The sequence below is a fragment of the Rosa chinensis genome, chromosome 1 (assembly GCF_002994745.2).
Source record: "Rosa chinensis cultivar Old Blush chromosome 1, RchiOBHm-V2, whole genome shotgun sequence".
Taxonomy (NCBI): Eukaryota; Viridiplantae; Streptophyta; class Magnoliopsida; order Rosales; family Rosaceae; genus Rosa; species Rosa chinensis.
The window spans coordinates 21,053,205-21,078,634 of NC_037088.1; the positions used below are offsets into that span (position 1 = coordinate 21,053,205).

Sequence of the window (25,430 nt, forward strand, 5' to 3'; positions counted from 1 at the left end):
ATATGCATTAAATTTTTAGAACTTGAAAGTCACGCCTACCTACTACCTTTTTTTTTTTTCAATTGCCACATGAAAGTCAAGTGTTTACCCAAGTTAGTATGTGTATAAAAAGTACTATAGTAAAAAAAACCCCTATGTTAGGTATGATTATACAAACTTAATATTTAATGAAACTGCATCAAATGCATTGAGTGCACCGTAATGAAAAGTAAACAACATAAAAACAACCATGAACATTGTTATCCCCAATGTTAACCAAAACAAGAAATACTATCGATAGTAAGAATCATCGATATTGGTTATTTATATGAACTACCCCTATTTTTTTTTATTTTTTTTTACAATTTTTAATCGCACCTATCCATCCCATGCCATGATGCCAATAACAATTAACTTGTAACCTCAACGATATTGGTTATTTTAAATGACCAACTGGTTACAGGTTACAGGTTACAGGCTAGGTAGATTAGACTCCTTTCAAAGTATTTTCGCTTAAAGGTTATCAGACTTCCAAAATCTCAAGAACACTGAGACTCATTTATCATTGAAAGTTTCAACACAATCTTGAAGTATCACGTTGGTTTGATATCGGGGGTCCTTAAAACTATGTATATAGATGAGTCCATACATCACTATGGTACAATCTTGTTTCATATAAAAAATAGTCCTAATAATAGTTCTACCTTACCAAAAGAAATTTTTTGATATGGTGCTTGTCTTTATTTACATGTTAAAGGAAATGAATTGAGTACCTCCCTAATTATATTGTGTTTCATTGATACATTGATATTAATTATTGCTCTCTTATATTTTTCTTCTATGTGACATAAACATTCAAATATGTGGGTGAGATTTTCTCTTTTATGTGTGAGTAGCTAGACGTAGTGGAAGCATTTCTCAATAGTAGACCGTACTTGAGTAAGTTAGTGACATTTTGTAGACCTTGGATTTCACGTGAAATGCGAGCTTATGAACGGGAATATGACCAATAAAACGTCAGATGACTGTGCGCGTAAATCTGCCTATAAATACTCATAGAAAAAGGTTCACTTGCCACCCCCAACAATTTCTATAGCTAGCTCTTGTCGATCACATAGTACTTCAGTAAATTTTTAAACAACTATATCTATGGATTCTAGTATGCACTTGCAAGATCCTCAAGTTGATGAGCAACAGATACTGCAATGGCAAACGAAATCTGAACCCTCTTACTTTGTACATGATCAAAGACGATCTGCAAATTACAAGCCAAATATTTGGAAGTATGAGTTCCTCGAATCCCTTAACAGCAAATTTGATGTGAGTTCCCGCTAACTTTTTGCTACTTCTCCTATAGCCAATTTACTACATTAACTTATTAATTAATTAGAGTATATGTAAATGCAAGCAGGGAGAATGTTATCGAATTCAAATTCAGAAGCTAATAGAAGATGTAAAGGAAATGTTTGCTAATTGTAAGGAATCAGATTTAATAACCAATTTGGAGCTGCTTGACAGCATCCAAAAACTAGGCCTGAACAACCATTTTGGAAAGGAAATCAAGAAAGTCCTAGACACCATAACATCTGTTGAACTCGAAAATAACAGCAATCCTTACATTAGTTCAAGAGGTGATCTCTATGCTGCTGCACTACTCTTTAAGATTCTTAGGCAGCATGGTTATAAAGTTTCACAAGGTATACAGATGTTTTAATTGGTCAATGATTTTATCTCCTAACTAATCTAACGTACATACTAATCCAGTTTACTAAAATTTTTAGATATATTTGGTGGTTTGATGGATGAAATGGGTACATTAAAGAAGAAAACATTTGGGGATGTGAAAGGAATGCTTGAAATGTTGGAGGCCTCAAACCTAGCTTTAGAAGGTGAAAATATCCTAGAGGAGGCTAAAGCTTTCTTAATGGTCACTCTCAGAGATACCAATACTAGGTGTGATGATATAGACAATTGCACTTTCAAGCATGTGACTTATGCCCTGGAGCTTCCATCACAAAGGAGAGTGCAGTGGTTTAATGTGAAATGGCACATCAAATCCTACGAGAAAGACCATATTGATCAAGCCAACATGACCACTTTACTTGAGTTGGCTAAACTTAACTTCAACATGGTTCAAGCCACACTCCAAAAAGATCTAAGGGAAGTATCCATGTAAGTAGACCAAAATAATCTTTTGCTTTTGAGAATGAAAGAATCTTGGTCTTATTCAAAAATAGTCTTCTTCACTTTTCTTATTTGGACGAATGTGCTTTGTGGTTTCAATCAGGTGGTGGAACAATCTAGGTCTCAATAAGAACTTGGACTTTGCAAGAGATAGACTGGTCGAATGTTTCATGTGTGCCGTGGGATTAGCTTTCGAGCCTGAGTACAAGTCCTTTAGAAAATGGATAACTAAAGTCGTCAATTTAATTCTCATCATCGATGACGTTTATGATGTTTATGGCTCATTAGAAGAGCTAAAACATTTCACCAATGCTGTTAAAAGGTTAGTTTTTCAAGAGTGCTTATGTAGTAAGCACTTTTGCATAGTACGTTGTTGTTTCATAATGGTTAGATCAATAACATTGTTTTAAACTGAATAGGTGGGATATTAGGGAAACTGAGCAGCTTCCAGAGTGTATGAAGATCTGTTTCCAAGTACTCTACAATACTACTTGTGAAATTGCTTATGAAATTGAGGAGGAGAAAGGTTGGAACCAAGTGTTACCTCATTTGCGGAAAGTGGTATTAGCCTTCTCCCTTCTCATCTGTCTAATGGTAGCCAAATGAAATAATTGTCTTTATCCCCAAAGTCTCGGGGCTTCAAGTTATACTTCTTCGCACATATTGTTTTAGACAAATGCACATAAAAAGTCGAGAGCCCTATCTTTATAGTTTGTATCCATCGAATGGACCCTAAATACAACTCTAAATATTTATGTTGATGATGGGTAAAAAATGACAATTTGTAATCTTAATTAATCATGATTGAATTGAACTCTAATTGTCTTCAATTCATTTCAAACACTTACAGTGGGGAGATTTCTGTAAAGCATTATTGGTGGAGGCAGAGTGGTACAATAAGGCCTACACACCGTCCTTTGAAGAACACCTTAGCAATGGTTGCATTTCATCATCTGCTTTGCTGACTTTGACTCATGCCTTCTTCTCCATGACACGTGCTGAAGGGGCCAAAAACATTGCTGATTTTCTGCACAAGAATGAAGATCTTGTGTACAATATCTCTTTGATAGTTCGACTCTTAAATGATCTGGGAACTTCTGTGGTAATTTTAGTTTTGTTGGTTTCTCCCTTTTAGAGCTTATTTTGTTTTCTGAGTACTATGCTAATTAAGTGGTTAATTAATAGGCTGAGCAAGAGAGAGGTGATGTTGCTTCATCAATCCTATGTTACATGAGAGAAGCGAATGCTTCAGAAGAAATAGCTCGAAAGCACATCAAAGGCATGATAGACAATGCATGGAAGAAAATAAACGAAAAATGCTTCACTCAAATGCCTGAAATATCTTCATTCTTCAACATTATGACAAATATAGCTCGGATTGGGCATAGCCTTTATCAAGATGGAGATGGATTTGGTGATCAAGAGCACGGGACTCGGGGACAGATCCAATCTTTACTAGTTGAACCTCTCTTGTAATTGAGCTAAACTAGCTAGCTAGTAGTAATGATCTTAATAGTTTCTTACTGTCGTACTCATATTAGCTATAAATGAGGTGCTCAAATCATTGTAGGCAATGTCAATGTCTCTAGTAAGTATTGCGATTGTAAATAGTGTAATAAAGATATCGAGAGTGTATATATGATCCAATAATATATCTCTCGATCTTACTATATATGATTTGACTTCACCTATTCCCCTTCTAAAACCTTAAAACTGTGAACTAGCTATCTCAAAATCAGGAGAAGTCTCGAATATGCATGCTGCAACATACGCAGCCAACATTTGATTTGTACCCCAGATGTTCTTCGTCTGATGCTAAAGAGCGATAGTAAATCCTTGATCATTTTCCATATTAACCTGCATTCCAAGTCAATTGAGTTACCATGCTGTTCTATTCTGTACGAACAAATTGGGTTGATTACCATGCATAGTCATGGACATTTAACTCAGACAAGCCTCTACTTAAAGCTTCGTCTGCTAAACAAGAGTAAAGGGGAGAGAGGATCACCTTCATGAACTCCTCTACCACATGAAAAGAAGCCCACTATAATACTAGTGAAAACTTAACAAACCAACTACAATTTAAAACCCCACTCACGCATCCTATAATACTAGTGAAAACTTAATTAACCTATAAACCTCTACGATATAAAATAATCAACATGCTACAGATCACTGGCCTAGTAGTTTAGACTTCGCTGAAAGCATTTGTCACTTAATGGTATTCATACTTCCAAAACTTTAAGAACACTGAGAGTCATTCATGACCCAAAGTTTCAACAGAGTTAGGTTTCATTTTGGGGTTAGGAGGAGGCTGGAATGCGCAGGCTGTAAGTTGAAGCTGTTGACAAGGGAAAACGTGGCTTAAGCAGAGTCACACAATCAGTGAAAGTATGAGCATTTAGTAATTTTTCAATGGACGGTCATTAGGAGTGAAAGAGGTGGCCGTTAAGGTAAAAAGTCAGGGGGACTGATTGGTCTATTGTCACAATACGACAAAAAAGCCAAGCTTATTGGATAAGCCACCAGCCCACCATGTCTCTTGTTCATCTTATTGATCAACCTAGCATTTTCGTCTACTCTGCAAAAAGCACATTCAGAGTGAAGGAAAATGGTCGGTCAAATATAAATCGATGAGATCTTTGTGTAGTTGAATTTAAAGTTTGTTTAGATATGAGATATTGGAATGAACAATTTTTGACATTGGGTTCAAGTGTTCCCTGGTAATTGCACCCATTCATCGGGTTTGTCTAAGTTAAATATCCATGAGTATGCATGGTAATCAACCCAATTTATTCGCACAAAATAGAACAGCATGGTAACTCAATTGACTTGGAATGCAGGTTAATATGGAAAATGATCAAAGATTTTCTACCGCTCCTTGGCATCAGATGAAGAACATCTGGGGTACAAACCAACAATTGCTACCCCTCCGTCTTACCAGACGTTGGCTGCGTATTCCAGACTTCTCTTGATTTTGAGATAGCTAGTTCACGGTTTTAAGGTTTTAGAAAGGGAATAGGTGAAGTCAAATCTTATATAGTAAGATCGAGAGATATATTATTGGATCATGTATACACTCTCGATATCTTTATTACATTGTTTACGACCGCAATACTTACTAGAGACATTGACATTGCCTACAACGATCTGAGCACCTCATTTATAGCTAATATGAGTACGACAATAAGAAACTATTAGCATCATTATTACTAGCTAGCTAGTTTAACTCAATTAAGAGAGAGGTTCAACTAGTAAAGATCGGATCTGTCCCCGAGTCCTGTGCTCTTGATCACCAAATCCATCTCCATCTTGATAAAGGCTATGCCCAACCCAAGCTATATTTGTCATAATGTTGATGAATGAAGATATTTCGGGCATTTGAGTGAAGCATTTTTCGTTTATTTTATTCCATGCATTTTCTATCATGCCTTTGATGTTCTTTCAAGCTATTTCTTCTGAAGCATGCACTTCTCTCATATAACATAGGATTGATGAAGCAGCATCGCCTCTCTCTTGCTCGGCCTGTTATTTAATCACTCAATTAACATAGTACTCAGAAGACAAAATAGGCTCTAATATGAAGCAAGCAACAATAATAAATATACCGCAGAAGTTCCTAGATCATTTAAAAGTCAAAGTATCAAAGAGATATTGTACACAAGATCTTCATTCTTGTGCAGAAAATCAGCCATGTTTTCGATCCCTTCATCATGTGTTGTAGAGAAGAAGGCATGAGTCAAAATCAGCAAAGCAGATGATGAAATGCAACCATTGGTAAGGTACTCTTCAAAGGATGGTGTGTAGGCCTTATTGTACCACTCTGCCTCCACTAATGATACTTTACAGAAATCTCCCCACTATGTTTTTGAAACTAATTGAAGACTATTAGAGTTCAAATCAACCATGATTAATTAAGATTACAAACTGCCATTATTTGCCCATCATCACCATAAGTATTCAGAGTTGTATTTAAGGTCCATCCGAGAGATACAAACTATAAAGATAGGGCTCTCGACTTTTTATGTGCATTTGTCTAAAACAATATGTGTGAAGGACTATAAACTTGAAGCCCCGAGACTTGGGGGATAAAGACGGTTATTTTATTTGGCTACCATTAGACGGATGAGAAGGAAGAAAACTAATACCACTTTCCGCAAATGAGGTAATACTTGGATCTAACCATTCTCCTCCTAAATTTCATAAGCAATTTCACAAGTAGTATTGTAGAGTACTTGGAAACAGATCTTCATACACTCCAGAAGCTGCTTGGTTTCCCTATTATCCCACCTATTCTGTTTAAATCAATGTTATTGATCTAACCATTATGAACAACAACGTACTATGCAAAAGTGTACATTTCACATCCGCAAATGTACTCTTCTTTAATGTACCCATTTCATCAATGAAACAACCAAATATATCTGAAAAGTTTAGTAAACTGGATTAGTAATTAAGTTAGATTAGTTAGAAGATAAAATGTCACGCCCTGACTCAGATTAATCTTATAATCTCGAGTTAAGGTGTGAATCACATCTTAATTATAAAAGTAAAATTTCTATGACCAAAATGTGACAAAAAATAAATTAATAAATAAATCTTAAACTAACAACTAGATAACAAGATCTCAAAATTCAAGCAGAAGCATATATTACATAGTTTTTATCACATAGTACACTAGTACTCATTTCTTATTCCAAACATAAACATAAAGAAAACACAAGTTTCACAACCCATTTGACATTATATACATATCGGAACTTCTTGCTGTAATATCTTGATTCCATACCTACAAAATCTGTTAAGGGGTGAACTTAACTAGCGGCTTAGTAGGGACATAAAATGACAGGACCCGCCCCAGATTTCTTCTAAGGTAGAAGAAATTTTATCAAAAATTTGGCGGAACTTCCTCTAAAAGTGGACTACCCAAAACCTGTAGATAGACAATTACACTTCTAATGTCAAGCACCATCCTCAACTCCTGGACCCACCCTGCTCCCCAAATCACAACATCTCCTAATTCACATTACACAAATCTCAACTTAACAACATTAATCTCACAAGTTATCAAAGCAATTCTAAAACTCAAGGTATACAAGAATAAAAAGTAAAGTGGGTAAAAAATCGATAAATCCTACAATGCGGCAGCAATGACAACTATGCTTCAACTCCATGTACATCCGACCTCAACTAATCTAGCCTCCAAACTGGGCATTTGAAACCGAAGGGCCGAGGGGAAAGTATTGAAAAACACGTTAGCGTGAGTGGACGAATATAAATAAATGAGATCATTTACATGAAGCAATGCTTTAATACTTTCCCACATGTTCATCCTTTAAAATCCTGGATGCATGCAACGTTGATAAAACATTTATCTTTAAATCCGAGAATCTGGTAAAAATAAGTCAGCTCCGCTGGTTAAGCAAACAAATAATCTGGGGAAGATAAACATCACCATACAACAAAGGAGCCTCCCAGGCTCTATTCTCGACTTCGACCCACAAACACAAAGTAAGTGAGGAGCAGCCTTGATTGCAACTCACGTGAGGAGGAGAACTAAAATAAAGCAACCCAAGTATGGTGATGGAAAACATTGTGAAAACTGAAAGCCGAAATCCATAAAGCTTCCGCAAAATCTCGTAAATAAAAGCACGAATACAGTTCCCAACCATACTCGGAAAATCTCAAGAATAAATCAATAAAATTCAACGACGTGTCCCACTGTTAGGTCCATAATTACCTACTAATTATTCCCCTAATCTTGCACTGTTTCTTAACCTTTGTGTTTATTTATATATATTTATTATGTTTTCCTTATCATGCTAGGAAATGATGGAGAAGCTTGGAAATGCACTAAAAAAGTCAACTTTAGCACATTTTCCTACTCCGGCTAGGAGAAACCGAGCTAGGCAAGGGAGGAGGAGCGGCAGACTGACCAAATGAACTTCAAATGAGTTGAAACTTTCCATATCCATTCTAGACATATTAAGGATCATTTCTTATGAATATTGAAAGAGCTAGTTCAGAGTGGAAGGCCTTCAAACGATCGGCACAAATTTCTGACAAAAAGACGAAAACTGCAAAACCGGAACTGTACGAATTCCGGCAGCATTTCAGGCCAAACCACGGCGAAATAAGCTCTGAAATTTTATCTGGATGATCTACACTCATGGAGGAACATTTGGTATGAAGAAGTCAAAGGCCAATTCCGAACTCTCGGTGGAGATTCAATTAAAGGAAGAAAGGAGGACAAAAAATGGGTCAACAGTGGTCAACACCGGATTCCGGACATTTCCGGCCAAGAACATGTGTGGAGGACAGGAAAGAGCTGATTAGGGTTAGAGACTTTAGGTGGAAAGACTTTAGGTCTAGGTTATTTTGAAATTCAAAAGTTGAAAAATGACAAGTGGTCCAATTCTTACATCTTACATCTTTGTCTCCCATTTATTACCTTGTTCCCCTACATAATGACCCTTCTACCCTTACTTTTTCTCCTCCACCAAAATATCTATGGGCTTTCTAGGTCATTTCTATGTGGAGTTAAAAATTAGATCCATATTTTGTGCTTACACATTTGTCAATCACATCTAGCCCTTCATTCCTTTTGATCTCCACCCTTGATTTGAATTGCCTTGGCATTTAAATAGCACATTCTCTCTCCCCAAAACCATTCACCCTTCTACTCTCTCATTTTACAACACCAAAATCTCTCTTTTCTCTAATTCTAGCATAGTTTCTCTCTAGTTTTGAGTTCTAGTTCATAGTTGCTTAAGTTTGTGTGAGAAATAGGTGTGTAGGCACTTGGATTTCACCAAAACCGAAGTTACTACACACTCTAAATCAATCACAACACTTGCTTTCACATATCCAAGCCTTTGTTTTTGCTTGTTCTTGAGTTTGTGGATGTGTATGGTGTTTTGGGTTGTAAAAACCGAAAATCCCATATCTTGAAGCAATTCTCTCATCATTTTACATCTAGAGAGCTAGGTGGGATCTTTGACATCTTGGTTTGACTCCACCAAGAGTCAAACCCGTGGGTAGTTCTTCCTTTTCCCTTCCTTCTCTCTTTAGTTTGATGTTTATGGCTTGTACTTGTAATAACATGTATTGTGAGTAGTTGGATTTGAGGCTAGGGCTAGCCCTAGCCAAACTTATGTGCAAATAATGTAAATTTTCATGTGTTTTGATATTTATGCATGTTTTGAATCTATAGGCTTCTAAACTTTAATGCTTACTAAATGTGTTTGCTAGCTTAGTCACCTAGAAAGCATGTTTAGGAAACTAATGAATCGGAAACTTGAACTTGACCACTTCTTGAATCCATGAGCATGAGTAGCCTTTAGGTGGTGGCTTAATGATTCCTACGAGAATTGTTAAGTTGCTTGAATTTCTTACTTTAAACTTAATGCATAAACCGTGAGTTTAATTGCTCTAAGGGGGTGTTAGGCTTGCGGTTTATAGCCCACTTGTGTTTTAATGAAATATAAATGGGATTAAGGTTGTGTAATTTAACTTAGCTTCACCAAAGTTTGTTGAGTTGCATGATTAGTTGGTTTCTTGGTAGCTTCACCATAGCAGTAAGGGGAAATTTGTCAAAGCATGTTACTACATCAAATATGGGTTACATTTTGTGCATGAGTAAGGTTAGGTGTGATGCCCAAGTCTCTACTCCTCTCATTGATTTAGTCTCCACATTTTTATTAGCTTAGTTTAATTTTTGTGAAACTTAGTTTATCGTAAAACTAAAATCAACCAAGCCATTTACTACCGTAATTGTTAATACCATCCTTGCAATCTTTAGCTTCCAAAGGGCTAAGGTTGTGAACTTGTAAAAAGTTAAATTGCATGTTTTTCTAGGCTTTTGCGGGAATCTAGCTAGGTTTGAGTTTCTCCCAATCCTTTGGGTACGATACTCTTCACTTCCCTATATTAAAACTTGACCTGCTACACTTGGGAGTAGGGAACATCATACACAAATTTGCACACACTTTCATACTCAATGATGTCCACAACACCCACACGCCAAAATATTCTCGAATCAATAACAAATAAGCGAGATTAAAGTAAATTCAAAAATCCATATAATATCCATTTATCGGAAAAATTCATAAATCCCATCGAAAATTCCCATTGTCGAAGATCCTTTGGAAAACTCAAAATCGACGAATGAGAACAATATTTAATTTTGGAAATCACCTCGGAAAATAATTCGTCAAAAATCAATATAAATCATAAATCCAAATTCGAGCATAGAAAACTCACTTTCGAAAATCACAATGGAAAATCCAATCAATATTCCAAATAAATATTCCAAAACCAAATAATATCCGAAACTAATTAATATGCTCGACAAATAATATGATAATTAAATAAAGCATTAATTCAAGAAATAAACGCATGCATCATTATTTAAAACAAAAATCCACTCACAATACGATTTAGGCAACTACGCATACAAATTTCTTCGTCGAGCAGTAGCTTAGTACGCTGTCTTGTAGACAACAATACATCTTAAATAACCGAACAAAAGGTCCGAAATAAATTACTATAATTACGCTGAAAACTTGATATCGTCAATCTTCTGAAACCTAAAAGCTCCAAAACTCTTGGAAATCAAACCATACTCCACCAGCAACATCGTTTCATCAACTCCAGCATTCTAGAACAAAAACGAAGGAAATCCAAAGGTTGGATCTCTGGAAATCAACACCTGAAACTCCGAAACTTCGTAAATTCTCAATCGATATCAAACTTCTTCCAATTTCCACCAAACTCATACCTACAAGTTCTATACGCTATAAGGAACCCAACCAACAAAATAGGAGGCTAGAATTGGTCCCCATGCACCTCCATGCGCCACAAACAGTGGCGGCGCGTGGCCAACCCTCGAACCAGGTATCAATACCTATGCCAAATTCTTCATCACAACAAGCCAATAACTTTCCAAACTACAACAAAGTCCAAAATTACCTTGATTGGTCAGAAATCAGCTCAAAAGGAAAGAGGCCGAAATTCAAACCCTAGAAATTTCCAAACTTCGATTCTTCCTCCACACTGTTCAGTGATGCAAGAAACTTGTATGACTAGGAAGAGCACGTTGGTAGCTCTAAAACGCACTCGGTGACATGACTTGAAGTGGCCAAAAAAGGGTGAATCGATGTCGGACCAAAATAGTGGCTATGTTCGGAAAACACTTCTATTCTGTCTCCTCCAACCATACTGCCTCAAGCTACCGCCGCAGACTTAGAGGGGAGGAGGAGGCGGTCCTAACCGGACCGGTGCGGATAATGGCAAGAAAAATAGAAACAGGTCGAACAGAGAGAGAGAGAGAGGAAGAGAGAGAAATTTAACGCAAGGTAGGTTTTCAGAAATATAAACCTATCACAGTAATTTCTCCTTTTATAGAAATTTATGCAGAATAATAACTTTTGCTTTTGCGTCCATAACTTTCGCATCCGAACTCCGATTTCAGTGTGCCACATATCCACGGACTCGTTTAACGTCCTATACAACTTTCGTAAGAAAATTTTCTCAAAAACTTAGCTGAACAAAGTCAACTCTTAGGTCCACTAAATGATCCAAATGAAGGTAAAAGTAAAGATTTTAATCGTTTACTGTCCAAATGACCAGTAAACGGGTAAATTAAGATATGGGATGTAACAACCTCCCCACCTTATAAAATTTCATCCCCGAAATTTCATAAAGTCGAAATAGAGGTAGGGCGCACACACATCAATCCGAAGTACACATTCACGAAGAAGATGGCATGTATATCAAACAAAAGTGGTGATAAAAGTGTACAAAAAAAGATGCACAAAGAAATGGATGTGCAATAAACTAAATGACTAACTTGAGAGAAATTTCATAAAACCAAGCTCTCAAAGTATTGGTCACATGGCCGAGTTCTCAAGTGTCGGGCAAGTTGTCAAGTGTTGGGTGAGTATTTTAAATTTTAATGTCTTGAACAAGTTTTCAAGTGTAGGCCAAGTTTTTCAATTTGTGGATGTCTCGGCTAAGTTTTCAAACGTTGGATGTCTAGATTGAATCTTTAGTCTTCGACAACCCAGCCAACCAAATTTCTCAAATCTTGGATGTCTCGGCTAAGTTCTCAAGTTGTGGATGTCTCGACCGAATTTTCAAGTTCTGCATGTCTTGACCGAGGATCTCGATCACATGATCGAGTTGTCTTAAGACATTCTACTTTTATTTAAGTCTTATAACCATTTAGCTTCAAAGCCAATGCTTATGAAACTGGAAAGGCTATGTTTGCACCTGTTTTTTGCACGTCGACCTAGTAAGCTCTCGCTGTTGGATGAGAGAAAGTTTTGGCTGAGATTAAGTAAGGGCCAAGAATGAAGTCACTCGATCATTTGGCCGAGAATGAAATTAATTAGTCATTCAACCAAGATGAGAAAATCAGCCAAATAAGCATTGGGTCGAAGGAGAATATAAAGTTTAGATGGTACAATCAAAATGAAGGTATTGGCCACCCACTAATAGCCGGGTGGCCAGCTGGAGAGGTAATGATTTAACAAATTTTTGTTTTCTTTTTTCCTATATAGTTACATTGATGCTTGTTTGATAACTTCTTAGTGCAGTTTTGTTTTGTTTATTTAGTTACTTTTGCTGTATTAGCCGAGTTTCAGCTCTTTTATTTCTCTTTAGTGAGTTTGTTATATAGTTGTGTTGTAGCTATGAGTTGGGCTTGATGGCCGCCTCTGTTTTCTCTTTGAAGCTCCTAGTTTTGCCTTTGTGGCCCAAACCCTGCTTTGGTTTACTAGATGTTTATATAAGTCCAAAGAAAAAGGAAAAAGTGCGTTAACACTATTTCTCTTACAGGTTGGTCAAATGTATGAGTTATGGGTCATCGAGAACAAACCTGGACAACAATATGATTTAATGACCGTTACGTGGATGGAACATGGACTAATTGAATGGCCGGATATATGGTTAATCCACGGCCTGAATTTGTTTTGAATCACCAATTGAATTAGTGGAAAATTATGGAATCAATAAAAAAAGTACAGAAATTTTATATGAAAACTCCCAAAAGAGCTAAGAAGAGTTGGATGAATACTTTTAAAAGCATAAAGAGAAACTGAACGAGGATTGGCAGAAGTATGAAGAAGAGTCCATGGAGAGAAAGAGAAAGTCCGAGGAAGAATATCGAGCTTGACAAAATACATATATGATTTCAATGGTATCTCATCCACTTCACCCATTCATCCAATACAATGAGGAAATTTTTAGTTCAGTTGTAGAAGATGAAACCAGCCCAGAAGCTCCGCAACTGGCTGAATTAAAGATAGAGCCCAAAATTAGTCATTCAAGTGCGCTCGAAGAAGTAGACAATCATGTGGTTGAGTACATAGACAAATTGGTTGAAGAAATTGAACTTTTTGTCATGATTGTTAGAGACAAAGTTGACCTAGAAAAATCATAATCACCAAAATTTGAGGTAAAAGACGAAGTTTGTGATTCAAGTACATGTCCGAAGGTTGAAATATCGGCTTACATGGTGGCTGAAAATCAAGAACATACTACAGGTGATTTGAGTATAATGCTTCACGACCTCCAAAGGCTTGAACCGAATGCAGAAAACAAAGAAATTTCTGAGTTCGAAATAAAGCATCGTTGGCCACCACCATAACGGCTACAAGAATTTTTACATTTTGTTTTCTTACCTTAGTTTCGGCAAAAATGAATAAAAAAATATTCAAAAAAAGGTTGTGTTAGTAGTGCAGATTTTACTTCTATATTTGTTATAGGCCAAAATAAACTAAACTCAGCCGAGTCAGCTAACAAAGTTGGTTGGCTAAAGTAAAAAGAATATCTCAGCCCAATTAGCTAAGAGATTTTGTGGCTGAAGTAAAAAAAGAATTGTAGGTCGAGTTGACGAAGAATTTGTTTAGCTGAAAAAAAAAATGTCGGCCAAGTTAGACCAACAATTTTGTTGGCGGAAGTAAAAAAGAAAAGTCGGCCGAGTTGACCAAGAATTTGGTTGGCCGAAGTAAAAAACACTGTCAGCCAAGTTATCCAATAGTTTGGTTGGTTGAAGTACTTTAGAAGTCGGTCGAGTCCACCAAAGAAGTCTTCAGTTTACGAAGATGGTCAAAATCTATGTACTTGTGGATTTTATCATCCTCACTTCTGATTTCTCGCGGGCTTCAAATTCTTTTTGAGCCTCAAGATAAAGAGGAAGACTAAAACTCACAGTAGACAAGCAAGTCTGAACTTCATAATCATCCAAGTAAGAGAATTGGTTGGTTTGAAATGAGTATCTCAACCGCATTTATAAAGACAAGAAACACATGAAGCTTATGGTTGTGTGTGTTTGGGTATCATTTGAACTTTAGTGAGATACTGTGAAGGTGTGCACACATGCAAATAAAGGGTTATGATCAATCATGAAACCACCCGTGATCCAAGTTCATGCAATAAACTAAGTGACTAACTTGAGAGAGATTTCATAAAATCAAGCTCTCAAAGTATTGGTCACAGGACCGATTTTTAAAGTTTCGGGCAAGTTGTCAAGTGTTGGGCAAGTATTTTAAATTGTAGATGTCTCAACTGATTTTCAAGTGTAGGCAAAGTTTTTCAAATTGTGGATGTCTCGGCCAAGTTTTCAAACATTGGATGTCTTGACTGAGTTATTAAGTCTTCGACAACCTGGCCGACTAAATTTCTCAAATCTTGGATGTCTTGGCTAAGTTCTCAAGTTTTGGATGTCTCGGCCGAATTTTCAAGTTCTGCATGTCTTAATTGAGTTGTCTTAATGCATTCTACTTTTATTTAAGTCTCATAACCACTTGGCTTCAAAGCCAATGCTCATGAGACTAGCGGGGCTATGTTTGCACTTGTTTTTTGCATGTCGACCTACTAAGTAAGGGCCAAGAATGAAGTCACTCGATCATTTGGCCGAGAATGAAATTAATTGGCCATCCTGCCTAGATGAGAAAATCAGCCCAATAAGCATGGGTCGACGGAGAATATAAAGTTTATTTCGTACGATCGAAATGAAGGTGTTGACTGAAATCAGAGTCACTCTACCAAGATTAAAATTTTGAGTCATCAACATGTATTAAAGTTTTGAATCCTACGACATGAGTCATACAAAAAAAACAAAAAAATCCAGGAAAAAAACAAAAAAAATCAACTAAAGAAACATGACTGCAAGGTTTCACATGAATCTAAAATGTGGACAGCAAAAGAGCAAAGCTTAGCATTAGATGGAGCACACTAAAGAGTAATAGGGGAAACAAAAAGGGTGAGGATAAGGCAACAAAATTATCTAATAAGTAATAACCAAAATGTGCTCCACATTCCTGTTGTCTTCAATATAGACTTACAATTTTTGAATTAATTCTATATATAGGAGGTAAGCGACCAGATTTTCCACGAGGGAAGGAGACTGAAAACAAAAGACAGAAAAAAGGGTAGTGTTGTATTGACATGAACACCAAGCCTACTTAAATGAAAGCTTCCACACCTCTCGGACATTAGATGAGCCATCTGCAACTTCAGCAACCATGCTAGAAACCAGAACACCTGCAGACAGGAATTCCAAGGGAAATTTCAATTTCCTGTTTATACATCAGTAGAAATATCACTTTGAGACAAGGATGGAGGCATAGACTTTACAATAACAGAGTCATACGTCCAAAAACAAATAAAATAAAGCCAATAAATATGTATATGTCTGCGAATCTACAGCAGCTTCATACCTTTTATGCGTAAACATATCCATAATATTTAACATAGAAACCATATTAGTAACAAATAAATAAATAATTATTTTAAAAAAATTAAAAAATAAATAAAATAAAAAACCCACTCATGCATGATTATAGTATGCTATGTTCCTATTCACTTTCACCCAATGAATCAGGTAGACAGGAAACAAGCCAACAAATTCTATGGTGATATAATGCTCTGTAATTTTTTTAAACATGAGTCTAAATTTCCAACTAGCTCACCATCTTTCTCCACCACTGATAGGAACCTTCGAGTTCCCCCTCCTACTCCAAAATAATGCTTCTTGGCTGCCAAGTAGACTACTCCATGAGGACGAGTGATGCACTGTAATCAAACGTATTAGACCCAAAGCAGCTTCACGGTCTGAATCTATAAGCAATGAACAACTATATAGATAATACCTTCTTTATGAGTTCATAGAGATGCTGGAGAGTGGAGATTGAGTAAACTGTCTCTGCCATTAAAATAATATCATATTGAGCATCTGGGTTTTCCCTGAACTAACATTAACATCCTTGTGAGTGTTTTGTGCATAGGGAAGATGGTTATGGACTTCACGCCAGTCCCCAGCAAAAAAAAGAATTTCCGCCCCCTTATCACACTTTGTCTCTTGCAATGCTGGGGGTTGGAAGCTTGGAACATTTGCATTTACATTGGGTATTGTGAGACATTGCAGGACCTCAGCATTGAAGTCTTGGAAATGAATAGCAGCTGCACCCTGATGCAACATCAGAGGCTTAAGGAATATTATCTAAGATGCTAAATTTATAAGCATAAGGGACAAAAACTAACCTCAAGGCAGGCAAAGATACCAGGAAGTCCATGACCACAGCCAAGCTGGAAAATTAATCAAGGAGCACAGTAAGGCGTACAGAGGAACGGGTTAGAGGAGATAAGTAACGCTGGTCTCGAATTATATGTCAACCAGGAAAGTCATTCATTAGAGATATTTACTCATAGTGGTGATACATGAACTGTTTACCCGTGGTGATGCAAAAGACTACTTGTTATAAGAGTTTTAAAAGGCGAATGCGTGAGCGAGGCGTTTTGCCTAAGCCTTAAGCCTCAAAAGCTTTGAGGCGCTTTTGAGGCGGAAGCTTTTCACACATTACCTTTTAGGGTTTCTTCTAAAGAATTAGTGTGCTACATTGACGTTGACTTCTCCTATGAGATAGAGTTCTCTAAGGATGTATATACTTTGAAACATATAAATATATATATATATATTACTAAATAATAAATATAAAACTTATTCTGATCTTCATTTAAAAGAAAGAAAGGAAAAAAAAAATGCCTTTTGGAAGTAGCCTCGAGGCGTTTTGTTGAAGCCTCGCACGCTTCATGCCTAAGGCACGCCTCAAGGCGCGCTATGTTAAACACTACTTGTTATCATACAAAAATTTATCTAGTTAAAAAAATGAATACATAATTACTGAAGGATGGATCATTGGAGTAACCAAAATTGGACAAATAACAAAGGATTAAACTATCCATCAAGTTTACCATTGTTTTTCTAATTGACAGTTGACTATTCCAAGCTAGGACATTAGGCCGCAAAAGCTTGACATAGCCATCTATTAGGAATTATTAGGTTAGTTTTCTTGAGACATAGATCCTTAAGTTGACAAGCAAGACTCATGGAGGATGTTGACATTTATGATCATAACAATTTGAGTGCACTACTTAAGTCAACAATCTCAATGAAGTAGCAGGAATTTGACCAAAAACCAACAAGTTTGTGTTTGTAAGGTTAAACTGCATTTCCAGGCAAAGAAGCTCGTGTTTACAATTTAACAAAAGCACCTTGATGACTAAACGTATCTATACTTGTACATGTGACTACCATCCAAGATGCACGCGCACTACACTATTAAGTTATAAATTTCAATAGCCAAAGCAATAATTAGGAATCTGTATGAACAAGAACTACAGTAGCAAGGACCAAAGAAAATTAGCATGCTTAACTGGTAACATGTTTAAACATAGTGGGAACAGTATACAATCACCTGAATTTATCAGGATGCCCACCTCTAAAACTTGTTTACCGGCAAATGATAGATGTCCATTTTGAACTTCAGAGTTCAGAGCTAAGAGCTTTTACTAGATCAAGTGAACCTTCCCATAGCTTTAGTCCAAAACCAAAAGACGTACCATCATTACATTTGAACAACACATCATAAACAAGATTGACATCATTCAACAACTAATATACAACATCAGTTAAATATTTTGCAATTTATTAAATCAGTATTACCAAAAAAAGAAAGATAGAAAGAACAATATACACCTACCTTCATATTTCCCGGGAACTAAATCGGAGTTGGACAGCTTAAAAACATCTTGAGTACTAACTCGGCCCTGTATTAAAAGCATATATGAACTCTAAGTTACACTCACATTAAGCTAAATGTTACGGAGAACCAATAAATATGAAAGAACAATGAGTGACCTTGAGCAATGTAAGTCCACCCAATTCTACTGGCTCCACACTGTACTTCACAGACTGCGAAATCTATTCCCACAATAAATCAAATATTGAATGTTATAGCTTGAAACTCCATTTGTGCTTGTGGGTTTGAATTAAACTAATGTATACCTGAGAGGGAAGCACTTCGACGCAAGGAGGTGGAGGAGGAACAGGGGGCTCTGATTGGTCAAATAATCCTGACCCTGATGAGGAGAAGAGCCGAAATGGTTCGAAACTTGGTTTCTGAGAAACGCAGAAATCGTATTCAGTTTCAGATTGGAAATCGGTATAAGGGAAGAAAGCTAGCTCTCTCACCTCGGACTCCATTGCTGTCTGCTCTCTGCTCTCTGCTGAGTCTGCTACTCAGAGCTTTGGGGTTTTGGGGGGGTTTTTTGGAGTTTTTCCTTGTTTCGGTTTGGGTTACCAATATTTTGGGCTTTCCTTGTTGTGGCTTGTCCTGTCATTGTTTTGGGCATTTTCAATGACTTTCCAATATCCTAGAATTGCAAGGACTAATCTTCTTTTTGTTCCGATCGGGACGTGATTCTTCACTTTTGAAGAGCTCTATAATTCTTCAGGATAATGCAAAGGGCAAAACAACTTTAACAATGTAAAAGAGAGTTTCTACTGGGACCTCCAAATCTGCTCACTTGACCTCACTCTATTATGAATTATTAAATGACATATATAACCTACTATAAAATGACAATTAAGGACAATAATTATACTAAAAAATATTATATTTATTTTATATAGACTTTCTAATTCAATAATATTAGATTGTATTTCTTATTATTTTCCTTATCTATTTTCATTTTCCAATTTCACTATATACTCGTTAAAACATTCATATATATTTAATAAAAATTAAAAATATGATTAAGATCATGTGACATAAAAATGTATGATATATATGTTGAACGCATATTGGTGAGTGAAAACAAAATAAATTCTCTTATGATTTATGATCTAAATCTAAGTCAATTCATTATATTTGTACAAAATAAAAAATAAAAAAAACTAGTAGTTAAAATATATATATATTTAAATAATTAATCATGTGGTATAAAAAATACAGAAAAAAAATAAACATTAAAAAACAAATGATTTTTTTTTTTTGCACAACTAAAATAGAAAAAAAAAAAACAGAATAGTTCATGGCATTTTCTTATTGATTAGACATTAATTTTTGAAACTCAAGTTTGATTAAGAAATGTATATTTAGTTAAGATTTATAGAGTGATTAAATCATTGAAATGACTAAATTTTTTATTTTAAAGATAATAATTTGTTTGCAAATTATATGAGTAAGGTTATTTGAGGAAGTTTAGTGAGGTTGAGTGAGTAAATTTAGTATTTGAAAATTTGATAAGAGGTGTAAAAAGCATAGAGGTCAAGTGAGTAAATTTGGAGGTTCCAATAGAAAAACTCATGTAAAATGAGTATATGATGATAAAAAAATTATGTCTTAATTAGCTAACAACTTAGAGTAATAATTGCAGTGACCGTAAGTAGGTTGATAAAGCACATAATAGGTTACTTGGTATTCTTGTTTTTCACCACCAAAAACCACAAACACCACCCAAATTAAGGTTCAGACCATCGGAGCCAGAGGTGGAGCCACGTTGGGGCACAGTGGGTCCCGTGCCCCAGTCAGATCTTCATTATATATGTTTCTAGTTTCATATTTAGATGAAAAGCAGTTTTGATGCAGTGGTGGAGGTATTCAAGTATTTTAGCCTGTTCCCAGGTTCGACCGTTAGTACCAGCCACAATATATCAACCTTTTTTTTTATTTCTTCATTTTTATAACATTAGTACCATTCTAGCTTCTCAACACAAAAACATTAACACTATCCTTTCATGTAGTTGAATGTTTGATTAATAAAATATCTAATTTTTTTTATAAAAAAATTGATCTTTCTAATTTTTTATTTTTATTAAAATTTTAATATATTCTAAGTTTAATTTAAAAAATAAAAATTTCAAGTGCCCCAATAGAGATCAATTTCTGGCTCCGCCGAGCCATGAAGTTACTGAACAAGAATTCAAATGAACAATTCACCTATTCACAAAACCATGACCATTAGCTTCGTCAACACCAATCACTCTGACCAAAATAACTTAACATGTGACCAAGATGCACCAACATAGAATAAAACGGTTAAACCGATCACAAAGAAAATACTCAATAGAGTCGAAATTAAACTCCGAAACAAGCCTAAGACAGTTAAGAAACACAACTCCATATAAGGGGGAAAAAAAAGGCAAGTCCCCCATACTAATTTTAGCCGAGAACCACTAAAGATCCGGGAGTATTCAGAATATGATGTAGATTGTAGAAAATTATATGCGTGTTATTAACCAGAGCGAGAAAGAGAATGAAACAATTTTAAATTTTATTTAATTTCTACTGGAGTGTCATGTTTTTATTGACAACTTCCGTTTTGAATTAGCATTTTCCTACTTATAGAAAAAATATGGGATATTGACCCAATGCCCAAATTTGAGCCAATATACTCTCACTTACTCCACTAAGAGTTTTTTACTCTCATTTACCCAATTTAATATTTAATGACAGTTTTGCCCTATCAATTAAACTAAAACTCATCTCCTCTCAGACTCTCTCTCCTCCCAAACCCAGTCACCCAGACTCTCTCTCTCTCTCTCTCTCTCTCTCTCTCTCTCTCTCTCTCTCTCTGTGACAGGACCCGACCCAGGAATCACCCCAATTACCTGGATACGAGCCTGCGGGATCCCCTTTAAGCGAAATCCTACCGAAAATTCGGCAGAACCTCCCCTAAATATGGGCTACCCAAAAATTCCACAAACCTGGACATGATTACAACATTAACTTCTACTGAACCTACAATATCATATTTACAACCCAAGCACATAAATTACATCCGGAAAGTTCAAATCCCAACATAACCTCCATAAGCAACAACAATCCGAACAACAACATCCATCAAACTAAAGGAAAATGATTATCAGAGCAACACCTAAACTAAGCCGATATCATACAAGGTAGGTTAAGTAATAACCTACGGACAAAAACGGAAGCGCTGATTTCCAAGGTCCTTTAAGCCTGGACGCGATCTCTGCTAATCTGAAATCTGGGCATTTGAAAATGAAGGGCCCAGGGGAAAACATATAAAATCCATTAGAGTGAGTGGACAAAACCGAAACAAGAATCAAATAATTTATGGTATGCTTTCCCATTTCTCTTTCCAACAAAACAAACATGCAGCGAGACTTCATAAAAAATTTCCAACTCACTCTTTTTTTCCAAGAACTCAGTTGAGGACTAGGAAGGACTGCTTCCTAGGCATCTCATGCCATCGGGGAGGGACTGCCACCCGATGACGCACCGGAAGGGACTGCCAACCGGAATAGGAGGCGGTGATTAGTTGGGACTGCCAACTAGCCACAGGTAGTAGACGGGACTGCCGACTAACTATCTCAAGTCATCTGGAAGGGACTGCCAACCAGATGACGCATCGGATGGACTGCCAACAGAGCTGTAGTCTGGACGGGACTGCCGACCAGACTATTATCTAGAAGGGACTGCCAACTAGGTAAGATACGCATGCGCCAAAACTGGCCTCCTTGTCAACTGTTTCCTTTTTGATCCTTTTCTTTCCATAAAATCACATTTACTCAAATAACAATCCATTTCAAAATTTAATATCATGCTGCATGCATTATTTAAATAAAACAAAGGTCCACTCACAAGTGAGTCCCGCAGCTAACCCTGCTACCTGCTGGTGTCCTCCTCGCTCGAGGCCTCAGTACGTCCTGTCACAATAGAATAGAATATAATTGACCATAATAAGGAAATACTCTCAAAATCAACTCATTCCCCTCGGAAAAGCATCTGTTATTCCTAAATTGTTATAAAACTCCCACACTTCAATTCGGAATTAAATTCTATAATTCCTTACAATCTCAATGCCCTCCAACTCATAACAACTCAACCGCTTTTTAATTCGATTTCTTAACCATTCAATAACCTCGCTTTATCTAAACCTTCCCAAGGACCGTTCGATAACTTAATCAATTTAATTTCACTTCCTTCATCACAAATTACCACCAATAAATAAAATAATTCCTTTCCAAAAATTTCCATATTCTTTCCTAGCTTCCCTTATTTCCAATTCACAATTCCAACTCCAACATTCTCAAATTCTCTCTACTTCCTAACAAATAATTTACAATAGATTTCACCCAACACTACCAACATGACAATTCCAACAACCATGCTCAACAACAAAATCCAACAAAAACTCAATATCCAACAATACCAAGCTTAACACAAAACTCAAAGTTTAAAACCAATACCAAACAACCTATCTATTCCAAAATCAACTCCATAACCCACACAACCATCTCCATACCTGCAACAGCCACCAAAAACAAGCAGAAAAAGTCAAAATTTAAACCCAAAAATATCAAGAACTTGGCAGCACTGTTCACGCTACTGTTCACATCTCCAAACACCCTCAAATCTTCCTCCACCGGCCAACACAAGCTGCAATAGTTAGATATGATCATCAACAACAACCCAGCAACCCAAAACTTCAAAGAAATCCGGCGGAAATCGCCGGAAAAACCCAAATCGGAGCCAAACCCCGATTTTCCCCTTTTTGCAATTCTCTTCAAATCTCTAAAACCGAAGCTACCCAAGGTGAAAGACTTACATGGCTAGAAGGAGAAGGAAAAGAGGATCACGCCGTGCCCAACCTTTCGTCCTAGGGTGGCCGGACGGCGACGAAATCTCCGGAGAGAGAGAGAGAGAGAGAGCAGCGGCGGAAGAAAAAAAAAGAAAGGGGGAGGGGGCTCGGGTTCGTCTCGTTCTCTCTCCTTCTTTTTTTTTTTTCGATTCTATTTACTTTCTCTCTCTTCCCATCTGATTTTAACCCCTTTTTACCACAAATAGAAGCTCACAAAAAAAGAAAACCATGCCAAAAATAGAAATTTCTATTTTTGGTCATAACTTTTCCGATATAAATCCAATTTAAACAAACTACGTGTCCACGAACTCGATTTTTCGTATTCTACGACAATCTCAAAGAAATTTCCTAATTTAGTTGACTAAAGAAAAGTCACTCCTCAGTCAACCACGGTAAAAAGTAACTAGTAGGTACGGGGCATTACACTCTCTCTCTCTCTCTCTCTCTCTCTCTCTCTCTCTCTCTCTCTCTCTCTCTCTCTCTCTCTCTCTCTCTCTCTCTCTCTCTCTCTCTCTCTCTCTCTCTCTCTCTCTCCCCCCCCTCTCTCTCTCTCTCTCCCCCACCCCCAGCGCCTTTGTCGAGGCCCAATCCGAGGCCATCGGAATCGCGCCGTTGTCGACACTCGAATCGGTCCGGCATCAATCGGCTCTCAATCTTTTGTCGTGCAGTCGTTGAGGCACAAATCAGTCCGACATCAAGGCTCAATCCTTAACCGGATTCATGATTTCGATGTGAAAAACCAAAAATCAGAACTAACCCAGTAGAAGTCTCAAGGTCACAGAAGAAGAAGAAGAGATTAGCACATGTTGTTGTAGATGAGTTGGTGAGAGGGAAGAGATTGAGGTGGTCAGCTTGAACGACCATTGAAATACACGGAGAAAAAAGGCTTGCTATGAAGCAAGCGTTTCTCTCATCGGTGTCGGCACTTTTGGGTTTTTAGGTTGAAACTATGAAATATTATGTGGGTCTTTGTCTATGTATCATGCGTTTTTGCCTTTCTGGGAACTTGAGTCTTGTTTTGGGGATAGCTAGAAAGAAAGGAAGGAAGGAGGATGACAACACGTGTGAGGAGGAAATGAACAAAAGGCATGCAATAGAGGTGGCAAGCCTGGATGGTAGTGTTTATTTACGGTTTGGTTTAGGGGATAATAAAATGTGTGATGTGTCAATGCTCAATGGGCTTGTGGATTTTTATGGGAAATGTCGGACTTAGACCAATTCATTTTTCTCATTCTTATTTCAGGGGGCAATAATCATATTACTAGAGGCAATAATCATATTATTAGAGGGCAGTAATGTTTCTACTGGGGGGCAATAATCATATTATTAGGGGGCAGTAATGTTTCTACTGGGGGGTAATAATCATATTATTAGAGGGCAGTAATGTTTCTACTGGGGGGCAATAATCATATTATTAGGGGGCAGTAATGTTTCTACTGGGGGTAATAATCATATTACTAGGGGCAATAATCATATTATTAGGGGCTACTGGGGGGCAGTAATAATATTATTGGGGAACAATAATATTCTCCTGTGACTTATGAGATCTCCAACGAACTTTTTGAGAACTTCCTGCGACCGGTGACTGGATTCTGGCGACCAGTGACCGGAGTCCCGCGAGCATTGACGGGACTCCGGTCAAGTCTCCGTTGACTTCTCTCTAAGTGACAATGGGAGAGAGGGTTCAAGTGGTAAGGAGCTTGTTTCCCTTAAGCAAGGTCTCGAGTTCGAGCCTTGTGAATGGAGCTTCCCCCCTAAATGGGGTCCGACCCGGCTCGAGAGGGATTAGTCCTTACCTACGGGTTGGTTTAACCAAAAAATTGTCTCAATAATATATACAAAATAATATATATAAAAATACTTAATTGGGTATTAGGGCAAAAAATATATAGTTTGTTGGGTAAGTGGGAAATCTTATAAGATGCTTGGGTAAGTGGGGTTAATGAAGCTCAATTTTGGGTAAATGGACATTTTCCCAAAAAATATTAGCATTTTCCTTGCAGACGATCTTTTCTTATTTTTCTATTCAAGGGAGGTGTTTAAAGAGTATCTTCTTTTTCTTTTCTTTTTGGGGAAAGTAATAAAGAAAAGTATAGTTGAGTGCTTCATAATCAATGAATATGGTAAAAAGTAAATAAGTGAGAAAGAGATAGTAGTGACCGATAAAGGTCCATTACAAATAAATAATTTAATGAGACAAGGGAGAAGATTCAGAGCACCGACATGCACTTACACCAACATGAATGGATGGTTAGATTGCATTAAATAAACCTTTTGTTTTTTTTAAATAAGGTTGGTAATAAATATCAAGG

The 25,430-nt window shown here is 36.8% G+C and overlaps 1 protein-coding gene and 2 pseudogenes across 1 annotated transcript; 1 reads left to right on the forward strand and 2 right to left on the reverse strand.

The window, feature by feature from the left end:
* Positions 1–1,128: 1,128 nt before the first annotated feature.
* On the forward strand, positions 1,129–3,639 carry LOC112203530 ((E,E)-alpha-farnesene synthase). Its single transcript, XM_024344491.2, has 7 exons — positions 1,129–1,299; positions 1,391–1,676; positions 1,761–2,151; positions 2,267–2,485; positions 2,583–2,724; positions 3,014–3,265; positions 3,349–3,639. Exons 1-7 carry the CDS (start codon positions 1,129–1,131, stop codon positions 3,637–3,639), a joined length of 1,752 nt encoding a protein of 583 aa, XP_024200259.1.
* Positions 3,640–5,397: 1,758 nt separating this feature from the next.
* On the reverse strand, positions 5,398–6,566 carry LOC112203538 (annotated as a pseudogene).
* Positions 6,567–15,431: 8,865 nt separating this feature from the next.
* Positions 15,432–18,833, reverse strand: LOC112181881 (annotated as a pseudogene).
* Positions 18,834–25,430: the final 6,597 nt, after the last annotated feature.

Excerpts from the sequence above, each read along its gene's own strand:
- LOC112203530 (XM_024344491.2), top strand. The coding sequence starts at position 1,129 with ATGGATTCTAGTATGCACTTGCAAGATCCTCAAGTTGATGAGCAACAG. Across the intron at positions 1,300-1,390 it reads CCCTTAACAGCAAATTTGAT|GGAGAATGTTATCGAATTCA; the intron begins GTGAGTTCCCGC and ends AAATGCAAGCAG. Across the intron at positions 2,725-3,013 it reads TACCTCATTTGCGGAAAGTG|TGGGGAGATTTCTGTAAAGC; the intron begins GTATTAGCCTTC and ends AAACACTTACAG.